The 13,464-nt window shown below is 55.3% G+C and overlaps 1 protein-coding gene across 1 annotated transcript in view; it reads right to left on the reverse strand.

Moving 5' to 3' along the window:
* Positions 1-791: 791 nt before the first annotated feature.
* The window catches only part of DKK3 (dickkopf WNT signaling pathway inhibitor 3), a 44,922-nt gene continuing 32,249 nt past the window's right edge, over positions 792-13,464 (reverse strand). Inside the window, exons 5-8 of the mRNA XM_026486812.4 lie at positions 5,561-5,653; positions 4,343-4,487; positions 3,231-3,387; positions 792-2,358 (exon numbers count right to left, since the gene is read on the reverse strand). Coding sequence (XP_026342597.1) covers positions 2,139-2,358; positions 3,231-3,387; positions 4,343-4,487; positions 5,561-5,653 — 615 coding nt within the window. The 3' untranslated portion in view covers positions 792-2,138. The remainder of the gene's footprint in view (positions 2,359-3,230; positions 3,388-4,342; positions 4,488-5,560; positions 5,654-13,464) is intronic.

Consider the following 13,464-nt stretch of genomic DNA (forward strand, 5'->3'; position numbering starts at 1 on the left):
AGGCTGTGATGCGTTCAGGGTGGGGACCCTATCTGGATCAACTTGGCAGCACCTGGTTCTGAGCAGGCTCTCGGTAAATACCTACTGAGTAATAAAGATACAGGGTGGTCGTGATGACTTTGACATTGAATAGAGAACAGCTCTATATTTCATCTTAAAATTACCAGTATGTCTTGGGCAGAGTTTTACATACTGTTTCTGTTTGACTTTTAGCTCCATCACCTAATATTTTTGAGCTTCTATTTTTTTCATCTGTTAAATGAAGGAAATACTGGATTCAATGAAGATAATAAGGTAGACTGCCTACCTATGGTCCAGAACCGCATTTGAATGAAAAGAAAACAGTCAGGGGGCCTGGGTGGCTCAGTCGGTTAAGTGTCTGACTTCAACTCAGGTCATGATCCCAGGGGCCTGGGATCTAGCCCTGTGTGGGGCGCTCTGCTCAGTGGGGAGTCTGATCTCTTTCTCCCTCTGCCCCCCCCACTCATGCTCTCTCTCAAAAAAAATTTTTTAAAGAGTCCTATACTATTCCATTTACTCTTTCAGAAGACAGTGAAGTATTCACACTCTTAAGACTAATCCCTGACAAAAATGGTGAGCATTTCTAAAATATTTTGGTGCTAAAACAGATGTGCTTCACTTGTCTGGAAAATTCACTTACGTGGAAGAGTTTTTTGGGTTTTTTGGTTTTAACAATACAGTTCATTTCCATTTTATATTTATTTTCTGGCTAAAAGTGTTTTTCACTTATTCAAAGTCAAAAGGAAAAAAGACGTCCAAGAACTACAAAGGAGTAGTTTAAGTGATTTATGCTTGATTTTTAAATGCAACAAAGGTGTTTATACATAATTTAAAACTCAAAGCATGCTTATACAATCGTGCAATTTTTAAAATTTAGTAACTCTGGATGAATACATGATAGAAACAGTCCATGGCACCTGAAAATATCATTTACGGAATAGCATACAGTCCAGTGCTCTCAGTTTGGATATTACAACCATATTTCACAGAGCCTTGCTTTGTTTCATTTTCTCCATGTGGTTGATAATGGTCTTCAGTTCCTGGTAAGTGATTTTGCAAATTTCATTTATAATCCTGGCCCTACAATTACTTAAGGACTGTTTCTGGCAAGTTAACATATATATATATTCTGCATGAATCCTGTACCTTCCAAGTCACTACCATAACTAACTGCCACAGGGGCGCAGTGTCAATACCATTTGTTCCTCTATTAGAACGATGGCACTAGGGAGAATGCGATGTCTAACAGTAGAAGTGTAATCTTACAGTGAACTAGATTGACCTTAATTCCAGATATGCCTCGAAAGAAAAATTTCCATCCATCCTCCTTTTAGAGGGTCCTGTCGGTGGCACTGTGGCTGGCAGGGAGGAGTAGGGAAAGCATGCGCTCGGAATCACACCTGGGAGAAATCCTGCTCTCGTCTTCACGAGCTGTGTGACTCGGGCAAGCAACCTGATGTCTCCGAGACTCCAAGATGCTGACATAGGGGGAGACCGCCACCCCCCTTGCCAGACTGTGGTGAGGGGTATGAAACTGCTGCCCGGCACAGAGGTAGAAGCCGAGGAACACTGCTGACAGGACAGGGACACGTACCACAGATGAGCAGAACACGTCACCTGCAGCAGCGGAAGGCACAGCTTGCCTGCGCCCACGGGAAGAAGTACATGGAAAATTCACTTGTTACGCTTCGCCAGGTTTATGTTTGCAAAGCAGGGCAGTCTTCTCCACATGTAGAAGAGTCCACATTTCCCCAAAACCCGTCATGGGGAAATCTGCATCCTTTCCCATCCCCTGCCCTCCTACGATTCTCAAGGTGATGTAGGAAAAAGGAAATGTGCCAGGTGCCAACCAGCAGAGGCAAAGCGGCCAATAACCTGGACCAGTTCAGCCGCCCTCCACCCTCCCACACACCCCCCTTTCCCAGGCACGGAACCGGGATGGATGGTGTGCAGTCGGGGGAGCTGGCCAGATGCGCAGCACCTCATTTTAAGCCAGAGGGGAAATGTCCTGGGAAGAGGTCATGGAGAAAAGCCCGGTAAGCCCACACCTAGAGGACACAGCTGGGGAAATAAATTAGCTCTTTCTATCACACGTCTAGCCGCATACAGGCCTCCGTCTAAATCTCTTCTCCTTCCGGCAGCTCCGAGGCAGCACCGGGCTCCCCGATCGCCATCTCCACAGACAGGCTCCTCTCCAGGTTCTCCAGCTCCTGGCGCACCTCCTCGATGAAGCTGCCGTCTTCGTACTCGTCGGGGAACTCTCTGGGCACCAGGCTCTCTCCGTCCTCAGCAGGGCTCCCAGGGAAGGCCGGCTTGCACACGTACACCAGGCTGTGGCTGCGGAGAGACGGGACGGGCGCGGGCTGACGGAGGGCTCGCAACATGGCGGAGGCCGGCGCTGGAGACAGAGGCCCTCGCTTTGAGCTCTCCTTCACACCTCCTCTGACGCCTCAGTGGAGTCTTACCTTCAGAGAGATTGCTGAGGGAGGGTCACTGCCTGGGGGCGGCCCCCCACCTCCCGCGGAGGTCTGTCTTCCCGTGAGACTCTGGGGCGGGGCCTGAGAGTCTGCGGCAGTTGCGGCCCCTCGCAGCCGCCTGCCATCTGAGCCTCCAGGTGGGAGCAGCCCCTGACGTCGGGCGGGGGCCTAACTGCCATATCTGCTGCACCTGTGGGCACCTGGGGCCTCCTCTGTGTCTGCCCTGCCACCCTGGATTCGGCCGGGGGCCGGGCGGGGGGGCAGGGAGGTGAGTAGTGACTGCAGGGAGGCCACCCCTCCGAGGCTTCGTGGTCTCTCAGCAGCTTAGGACACTCTTAGCGGTGCCCAATTTGGGGGCCCACTCTCCTGGTTTCCCTTCTGCCTCTGTGCCTTCTCGGTCACCTCTGCCCACTCTTCCTCAGTGTGTCCTTCATGGGAAGGGCCTGGGTTCCCATCTCAGCCCCCAGCTCTTCTGCCTCCACTCCCTCTCCCTGGGTCACCTCCTCATGAGGCTTCAACCACCACACACAGGAGCTCCAAATCCCCAGCCACACCTTCTCCTGAGCCCCAGACTGATAGATCGGACTGCTAGACTCCATCTGGATGACCCAAGGACCCCTCCACTTAAACCTACCCTAAACTAAATCCACATCACCCCTCTGCTCCTGAGATCCCACTGGGTGGCCCCTCTCTGCTCTTGACCTCTGACAGGGAGGGCAGGCGGGGCCTCACCTGTGAGGCTGGCAGAGAAGGCCACTGGCGCACGGGCATCGGTCCAAAGCTCCATCAGGCTCTAACTCCCAGGTGATGAGGTCCAGAAGCCGGCTGGCGGGGTCATGGCACAGCTCACCCTCCACAGGCAGGGGTGTGCACACAGGAAACAGCAGACCTGGGGCCAGAGGAGAGTCATGCCTGGGTGCCCAGCATCGAGGACGGAAGGGAGCAGAGAAATGGGGGGCAGACCCGACCTTCCACCCTCAACCACAACGTGGAGATTAAAATTGAAGAGGTGAGATGAGAAGAAACAATGGCAGGATGGGCTCAGGAGGGGTGAAGTATTCAGGGAGGACTGCGTGGAGACGCAGGCTTATGCTGGGTTTTAAGGCCAAAGGTCTGGAGAAATTAAGAGGATAAGAAAGGCACTCGAGGCTGGGACACAACACTAATAAAGGCCTGGGGCTGGGCGTGGCAGGAAGGCTGGGAGCCCCGGAGAGAGAAGGCGGATGGAGAAGCTGCCGCTGGCTAAGGCCTTGAAAGGCAGACTGAGGAGTCAGAACAGAGCAGGCCCAGCTGCCCGCGGAGCCACACTGAGAGCTGACTTCGGGGAAAATGGCTGCGACATCAGGGACCAGGTGGGCTGGGGGCTGCAGAGGCTGAGCTGGGGAGGCAGCTAAGGGAGCGGTTTTCAGAAACACGGCAGGAGGGAAGAGCGCCTGAGCAATCTCATGTGGGAGCGGCAGTGAGCATGGAAGGGGAATAGAAGGGGCCTCCTCAGAAAGAGGACGGAGCCAGGTGCTACCTTCGGGGCCTGGGAAATGAGCTGAGAGTGGAGAGGGGTTCTTCCTACCCCACCCATCTGGGGGTGTTCCTAATGCCCTGGCTCATGCATCCTGAAGGAATTTAACTTTTCTAGATGTCAACAGGGGACAGAGAAAGAGAGAGACATGGCGGTCCACTCCAGGTGGGGTTTGTGGGGCTGGGACACACACAGAGTGAGCATCTGGGAGCCTGCCCAGGAGGTGGGACCCTGAAAAGCTGTGTTCGGCACGGATGGGGCTCCAGGAAGCCTAGTATGGTGGAGCTTGGGACAGGGCTTGCCCGTACTCGGCGGAGAGCCCACCCACCTCTCTGGAAGGCACAGCACAGCCCAGGCTGGCAGTCCCTCTGGTTGTCACAGATGGTCCCGTTGCCTCCTCTGGTGGCTGTTTTGGTGCAGTGACCCCAAACACACAGCTGGTCTCCACAGCACTCGCTGTCCCGGGTACAGAGCTGCAGGGAGGTGGGCAAACCCTGGCATGCCGGCTCGCGCTCCTGAGAGAACCCAGCCGCCCCCGCTCCGAGCCCTGAAAGCCTGAAGATGCCACAGGTGGGTTAAGCACGTGCTCTCATGACACTGGGCAGGGGCCACGGCTGAGGCCTCGGTTTGTGGGGCTTCTAGGGGAAGTCAAGGAGGCGGAGATGGGAGGGGTCAGAACACTGGGAAGGGGCCCACGAGGCGAGTCCTGTATCTGGGTCTTCCCACGCAACTCGAGATTCCGCGAAGGACGCAGTGCGTCTTTGCAGTTTTCCCCCCGACTTGTGCCTTGTCTGCTGTTAGCTCCCTAGGTCAGGACGGAAGGAGGCTTCTGGCCCACAGATGCAGGCAGCGGCCGGATTCTGAGAGCTAACTCGAGGCCCAAGCCCGGAGACCTGGTGGCTGGGGCGGCCCATGGGTGCCGTGGCCGGGGGTCCGCCCCGAAGCCACACTCCGACATGGCAGGCACGAGGGACAACTGCAGCTGTCCAACCACAGATGGCCCCGGACGGACAGGGAGGAAGCAGCCCTCTATTTTCCATGCTTGTTATCATGCTGTGTTATTGTCTTCATCATGTAAAAGGACAAGCGAAGTCGATGAGCCCATATGGCTTTGTCCAAAACATCTGTTGGGTGGAGGGAGTTTCCGCTTGCCTGGCTTCGTGCTTCTCTGAAATGTCTCTCGGGGCCATACCCTGGCTTCCTCCTGGCCCTTCCTCTGCCTTCCCCGGGCAGCTGGGGAGAAAGCTCTGGAGGGTGGGAGTGGGGGCCACAGTGGTTTCCCTGGTCTTATCTCTGGGGATGGGTCACCCCAGGGGCAGGGCGCGTCTGCAGATGGCTTCCTAGTCACTCCAGGAGTCAGCCCCAGTGGGCATCATGGAGAGGCTCTTCCCAGCATGGACAGGGTTAAGAGCCCCACTGCAGGCTTCCGGAAGCCCAACTGAGAACCATGGGGCGCTGGCCGTCTCGCCCCGGTTCTCTTCTCTGGCCCCAGCCCAGCCCCCACGGCCCCCGTGCTCCAGCTGCAGAGGCTTCTGGGCACACTCACTGTCTGCTGGTCCCGGCAAGGCTGGCAGGTATACTCGAAGCTGGCAAACTGGCAATACCTGGTGGGCCCACAGTCCTCGTCGATGATGCACTCCTGCGGAGACGGAGGGAGCGGCTGCCTCAGCGGAAGGGGAGCAGCAGACCGCTGTGTCCTGGGAGGGCAAAGCCCCACTTTATCCCAGGCCCCACAGGCTCTGGGGGCTCCAGCAGGGTCTCCAGACTCCCCGTCCTCCCAAGCCCTGCTGGCTCCAGCTCCTCAGCCGCTCGCCCACGCAGCATGCTCGCCCGCACAGCACGCCTGGGCGTCTGCCCTCCAGGATGCCACCCAGTTCACACAATGGCATCTGCGTGCAGCCCCCCGCCACATATCCCGGGCGGGGAGCACAGAGACTCGGGGCCAGTCTCCAAGATGAGCAGACGGGGTTAATAAAAGAGCTAATGAGCTCCAGCCCTGGGGCAGCTGCACAGGACCAGCTGGGGCCCAGGCTGTTGACCATGAAGGGGCTCCCTGTGGCCCCCCTCCTCAGTCCTGGGTCTGGATCTGCCAGGCAAAGATAGCTGCTAGCTTCCAAAGGGGGCAGGGGTGCGGCTGGTATGGATGCTGCGGCCCAGGTGACTTCTCGTGGCTGCCGGCCCATCAGGCTGGAGAAATGCAGGAGAGAGGGAGGCCACGGAGAGGGCCGGTGTTGGGGAGACTGCCCGTACCCCAAACTAGCCATACCATGTTGGGAGGCCCCTTGGTCTCTCTGAGCCTCCATTTCTAGGTCAGTGACAGGGGAAAGTAATGTCTCCCTGCTGCCTGTTGGGCAGAGTCAGGTAGATCAGGGGTGTCCAGCCCCCCTGGGGCTGCACCACGCCAGGTCATTGGTGGTGGGTCTTGTCATGGCCTCAACACGGCAAGGTGGGGCAGCTCAGCGAGAGGGTCCCTTCCTCTCAAAAGAAGGGGTCAATGCTTGTCCTGTTCTCATACCGGCAACCCAAAAATGCCAGCATGCCAGAAAGGCCCAGCCAGGGGCAGAGGGCTGCACACTCAGTCTGTTTGACCCCAGAGCCCATCATGGATTGAGAAGTCCATGGTGCAGTCAGTAAGCCACGAGACCATCATGACCTCTACACACACTCAACTCAGTTCAGCTGGAAGCCCCCAGGTCCAGACACTTCTTCCAAAGCAGAAAGGCAAGAGAATGCGGTGGGAGGGAGGGAGGGAAGGCCAACAGGCACTGAGGAGCTTCTCTGAATCTGGCCATATTTTCAGGCACTGGGATGTGAACATGAACATGAAAAAGTCCTTGCCCTCAAGGATGTATAACTCAATTGAAAACAACCAAAAAAAAAAAAAAATGCAGTCCAACAAAAAGGATTCGAAAGACTCGAACAACTTACGATAATAGAAACCATTCCACCTCTTCACACAGAAAAAGATGTTTAACCAAATAATTGACAAAATGCAACGTGAAAGAGCAGAAGACCATGTTTTCACTTAGAGTGGACACCACTAAAAAGGCTGATAGTATCTGCAGCGGGCAGAGAAATGCCCCGCCCCCGAAATGTCCGCACCCGTCTCCCTAGACCCTGTGGACGCGTCATGGGACAAGGTAAGGGGCAGTTCAAGTCACAGGGGGAATTCAAGATGCTAGTCAGCTGACCTGATAAGGAGCAAACCCTAATTATCCAGGTGAGCCCGATCTGATTGTAAGGGGCTCTGAAAATGGGAGGGGGTGCAGAGAGTCAGTGTCAGAGTGATACCATGTGAGAGAGATTCCAGACTTCGCTGGGTTTTTGGTTTTTTAAAAGATTTATTCGTTTGAGAGAGAGAGTGGGAGGAGGGGCAGAGGGAGAGAGAGAATCTCAAGCAGACTCTTCACTGACCACAGAGCTTGACACAGGCTCACTCTCACAACTCTGAGATCAGGACCTGAGCAGAAACCAAGACGTGGAGGCTCAAGGAACCGAGCCACCCAGGTGCCCCCGGACGTTGCTGGTTTTGAAGATGGGAGGGGGCCTTGGGCTAAAGAACAATCTCTCCTAGAGCCTCTAGAATGATGGCCGTCCTGCTGACACTGTGATTTCAGATTTCAGCCTGGTGAGACCCGTATGGGACTTCTGACCTCCAGAACTGTAAGATGGCAAATGCGTCTTGTTTTAAACCCACTAAGTTTAGGGTAGGTTGTTACAGCAGCAATAGGAAACGAATGTAATATCCAGTATTGGTAGGGATTCGAGGAACTAGCATTGCCAGATGCTTTGGGGGTAATTAAAACTGAATAGATATTTTTTTTGCAGGCAATTCATCAGTAGCTTCCACAAAACTGAAATGTGTATCTCCTCTGACCCTGTAGTTTCCCTTCCAGGTGACTATCCTCAGAAACACTTGTCCAGGGGCGCCTGGGTGGCACAGCGGTTAAGCATCTGCCTTCGGCTCAGGGCGTGATCCCGGCGTTCTGGGATCGAGCCCCACATCAGGCTCCTCCACTGGGAGCCTGCTTCTTCCTCTCCCACTCCCCCTGCTTGTGTTCCTTCTCTCACCGGCTGTCTCTATCTCTGTCAAATAAATACATAAAATCTTTAAAAAAAAAAAAAAAGAAAGAAACACTTGTCCAGACGGGCAAGTATCTGAGTACAGGGCTGTTTAAGGCTGTACTGTTGCTTTACTGTAGTCCAGAAAGAATGCAAAGGCCCAACAAGCAGGAGCTGATTAAATGATGGTGTATGTGGTCACTTTCCAGGGAAACGCCACTGGGCAGACATGAAAAAGAATAAGGTAGGTCTTTACATTGTACTGTTTACAGTAACTCAGTGAAAACGAGCAAGTGGAAGTACACAGAATCCCACCGTGAAAAGCAGAGTAGCTAGGTGTGATCCGAGTCTGGGCCAGCATGGTGCCTGGCGTCTAGGGGCACACGAGAGCTAAGTGTGGGATGGATGAAACCACTTGTAGGTCACTGTGGCAATCAAGCCAACAAAATGACAATCATTAGCAAGGATTAGGGAACCAAAGCAAAAAACACACACCTTCCATCAACTTGGCTTCTCATTTCCCAAGAATCCTACAGACTTCGTATTTGCACTATACGCTTCTTTTCCAGATCTTAAATGAGAAAAGATATGCTCTAAGACCACAGAAGCACCAATCCCTACAAGGCACTGCTGTCTACCATTCTCCATGACGAAGCATTCCCTGCAAAGCAATTCATTTTCTTCTAGGTATGAGAACATTTTTGGCACGGAACCTTGCCAAACACTTTTGCAAAGTCTCAATATGCTAAAACCCTAGGTTTGCTTTGTGGACACGTTTTTGCTAACTCCTAGCGCTCTGGTATGTCAGTTCAGCATGACTTCCCCCTGAGAAGCCTGGGGCTTTTGTTCTGATCATCGGCCATCTGTTTGTTGTGGATGTGGCTCAGTAGCCCCTAGAAATGTTCTAGAACTGTCATCACTGGAAACCCCAGAACTCCAAGGTGTGAAGAAACCACAGAGGCCAAAAGAGCACAAACTTTGAATCCTGGTTTTGTCAATAGCTGTGTGACCTTGGGGTTTTGAAAATGAGGGTGGGGGCGCCTGGGTGGCTCCGTTGGTTAAGCGTCCAACTCTTGATTTGGGCTCAGGTCATGATCTCAGGGTCAGGAGATCGAGTCCTGGGTCAAACCTAGTGTGGAGCCTGATTAAATTCTCTCCCTCTCCCTCTGCCCACCCCCTCCGCACCCCAGCTCACTCACTCTCTCTTTAAAAAAAAAAAAAATGAGGGTGATAACAGGACTGACTTCACAGGGCTGTTGTGTTGAGTTAGTGTCCTGTGATGCACGGTGGCCATAGCAACAGAAAGCCTTATCCCCGTGGAGCGTCCCTGCCAGGGGACCAACCTGTCAGCAGAAGGGCAGTCTACACAGGAGCAGCAGCTCTCTGTCTCTATCCCTGGCAACACTTGGGGATTTCACATCTACTCCTGACTTATCTCTATGCAGAGTGTCAGACTGAGGGGCAGTGGCCTGTACGCCCAATAGGAGTAAAGTTCCTGGAGCAGAGTGGCCTCTCCTTGTAGGATGACCAGGCTTTCCATATGATAAGGTTGTTAGTTTTGGGTCTCCTCTGAACACCCCTTAATTGCAAGAGACAAGGTCCCACCTTTCCTGGCATTAGAGACCTGGGGGACAGATCAGGTCCTCCTACCGTGAGCAGAACGGAGTGGGTGGGGGCTGTGGGACGTGGGTTGGTGTCTCCCAAGCACAGCCAGAACTGGCGCTGACACAGCCAGGGTTTTGTTCTATTCAGTACTTCCAGCTTCTCTTACCTGCTCCCATCTGGGCTGATGTTTTAAAGGGGCCTCAGCACCCCGCTGGGCACAGGACGGCCGAGGAGGTGAGTTCGGAAGGATGGCCGCTTCCCTACTGAAAGGGCTGTGGAGGCTCTGCGCTTGGGGTACCCCCGAGACCGTGAGGGCTGGGGGAGGGACGCCGTGCTACTCCAAAACTAAAGACGCAGCCCGGTGCCGACTGTAGGGGTCCCCTGAGTGCCACAGAGCAGCTGGGAGATGCCAGACGAGGGCCCGTCCTGCAGAGCCACGTAGCCACCCACGGGTCCTGCCGCAGCTCCGGCGCGGCGGCCACGCGGCACACGTCCTCGCTAATCCCCTCAGACGAGCACCATTTTTCTCTTCCTTCCGCACTGCCTAGTCTCCTAGCCCTCGGTCACAGCTTAGCAGAGCCCACCTGCGACAGGGCCCCAGACCCCACACAACCCCAGCGACGAGGCAGGAACAACAGGGCCATGGCCAAGGCATCTGGGCCTCAGTGTCCCCCCTGCCCGGGCTTCAGGCCTCCTCTCCAGTCCTGGCCGCTCCCTGTCTGGGCGGCTCCTCCCTCCGTCCTGCTGGGGAAGGCTGACAAACAGCCTTGAGGCTAGCGGTCAGGACGGACGGAAGCCATTCAGAGGATCTGTCTTTGTTGTCTGGAGGAGGAGGAAGCTATATTTAGAAAGCTCTGGCCGGAGGCCCCGCAGGGCTCTGTTCAGAGGCTGTGCGAGGTGGGGCTGGCGATTTGGCAGGAGGCTGGGCCTGAAAAGGGCCCTGGTGCTTCGACACTATCATGACATAGTGGAAAATGGCAATGGTGCCGTTCTGCATCTTTGATTTTCCAGTTCGGAGTTTATCAGAGGAGACAGAAGCCCAGAGCAGTGGGGAGAAAACAGCATGAGCCCTGTCAGGCTTTCCTTAGCACCCGTGTGGGGCGAGCGGCACACGGCTTCTCCAGGGCCCTTGTACCGCCACACTGCGCTTTCTTGCGCTGGCCAGGGGCACTGCCCACGCTCCTTGGGAACCCCGGGCTGTCTTGTTCTCGTGAGGCCCTAAGGAGAAGGCCACCTGGGTGGACCCCTCCTGGGCCAGGGCCATCCGTGGTGTCCACTCAAGCCCAAGGCTCTGGATAGAACACATGACATGGAGGCCCAGGGGGGCCTCCACCAACCGAAACTCACCCACCTCAGAGCTTTGCACGCTGCAGCTGGAGGGGAGGGGGCAACGGGGGGCGTTCAGAGAGCACCTACTGTGTGTCTGCACCTGCTGGAGCTTTAGTGGGTTCCCTGGTTATCCGGGGCCCTGTGAGGTCAGCGCCCACTACGTAGCCCCCAGCACGCGCCTGGCGCACAGCTGCCATTCACTAGAAGGGTACGGGAGGAAAGAGCAGAGGAACTTTCTCAATCTCCACTCGCAGATAAGGAGACAGGCTCAGAGCCCAAGGTCACTAAGGGAGTTTAAGAAGCTAAGATGTAAACCCAAGTCCCTCAGACTTCTCCCCCACCCACGCCAAGGCTCGCTCTTCCCACCACACCCTGCTGCCTCCAAATGCCCGGTGTGGGTTGAATTATATGCCTCACGGTTCATATGTTGAAGTCCTAACCCCAAGTACCTCACCCCAATCCAGGGTACAAACAGGATTCTTGTAGATGAATTACTTAAGACGAGGTCATTACAGCGGACGTGGTGTCCTTGTAAAAGGGAAATTTGGACATAGGCACACGTGGAGGAAGGACCACGTGAAGACAGAGCGAAGACAGCTGCCTACAAGCTGAGGAGAGAGGCCTGGATGTGTAACTTCCCTCGCGGCTCTCAGAAGGAACCAACCCTGCTTTGATGTGGACTCCCAGCCTCCAGAACTGTTAAGAGAAGACACACGAGTCATCCAGTCTGAGGTGCTGTTACCTCAGGAATCGAATACAGGCCCTGCCCCCAGCCAGCGACGGCCCCCATCTCCTCTGTTTGGATCTTCCACCACATTCAGCCCGTTCCTGAGCTTTGGCGTCACCCTGCGGTGACAGAGAGGAGGCCAGTGAGGAAGCCCTGGCCCATTCTGAAGGGTGCTGAACCTCGGGGACCAGAACATGGTTTCCTGGCTGAGCCTCCATCAACCAGAAAGGTCTAGGCTCTGGTACCCCGGGCCCACTCTCTTCTTACTGAGGTTTGGGTGGACAGTCATTTTCTGGCCCTGAGCAGGGGTGGCTGTGCCCCTGAATGCTCCCGGAATGACGGACGGTACAGTCTGTGAGATATACGATGTCCCTCCTGCACGGGGGGCTATTCTCGGACTCCCGCACCTCCTGAGCAGAGATGGTCCCACACAGAAGAGTGGACTGTGGGAACAGTCATCCTGATTGGCCCAGGACTGGGGGCTGCCAACCCCAGAAGGTCCTGAGCACCCAGCACAGCCGTCCCCACAGGGAGCGCCTGCTTCCACACCACCCTCCCCAGCCCTGCCCCTGCACTCCCCACACTGCTGGCTTACTCCTCTTCCCTCCACCCCTCACGGGCCGGCGCCAAGCGTCCCTGGAGCAGCGTGAGGGGCAGACACAGGTTTGGGGCTCGAATATGGGTTCACTTACAAGCTGGGTGATCTTGGGCAAATGACGGAGCCTCTCTGTGCCTGTTTCCTTATCTGTAAAATGAGAACTTCCTGTGGTGTTGAGAAGGGATGATAGGTACCTGCCCGGAGAACAGCCTCTGGCCCCAGGACTTAACCCCAGGGCGCCCCTCTCTCTGCAGTGCTCGCTCACAGCAGGAGCTTTCAAGTGCCCATGGAAAGGCCTGAACAACCTTCCGAGCTTCAGCTTGACCCAGTGGATTTCGTCCTATTTTTTTAATAAAGATTTTATTTATTCATTTGTCGGAGAGAGACAATGAGCCGGGGGGGTGGGGGGGGCAGCAGGCAGAGGGAGAAGGAGAAGCAGGCTCCCCATGGAGCAAGGAGACCTGTGCGGGGCTCCATCCCAGGACCCTGGGATCATGACCTGAGCCAAAGGCGGACAGACGCTTAACCACTGATTTCGTCCTATTAACGGAATACCTTTTCTACTGAAATGGCCCAGAATATCAGATCAAGCCAGGGTTCCTCACCCTTCCCCACAAGCCCACCTCCTGCTTCACCCTGGAGCCCTCCGCTCTGAGGGAAGGAGGGGGGACAACAGTCACGTGGAACTGGAGGAGGCCCAGGACTCGCATATGACCAAGGGGGAAGAGCAGACGTGCCAGGAAAAACAACACACTCAACCGCCCGTGAGCGCCAGGCACCCTGCCGTCCATCATCTACCCTCGCTGTCTTCCAAACTGAACAAGAGGAGCCCCATTTTATGGACAAGGAAACCAAGGCAGTGAGATGAAATCACTCTTCAAGGTCATGGGGAAGAAGTGGCAAGGCCAGCGCTCAAGCCCAACCCAGTGCTCTATGGAGACAGGTCAGACCCCGGGGAGCAGGCCTGCTGGGGGCCCAGGTGCTGTTTCTGCAGGAGGGCAGGGTCCCCGAGGCTGGGCCCTGCTGCGAGGCTAGGAGAGGTGCTGCGCGAAAGCAGGAAGCCTCCCCTTCATTGCACGAGATTTCCAAGTCAGGTTTTCCTTCCTCAGCCTTTTTTTGACCTTAAAAC

Source organism: Ursus arctos, unplaced genomic scaffold (genome assembly GCF_023065955.2).
Source record: "Ursus arctos isolate Adak ecotype North America unplaced genomic scaffold, UrsArc2.0 scaffold_23, whole genome shotgun sequence".
NCBI lineage: Eukaryota > Metazoa > Chordata > Mammalia > Carnivora > Ursidae > Ursus > Ursus arctos.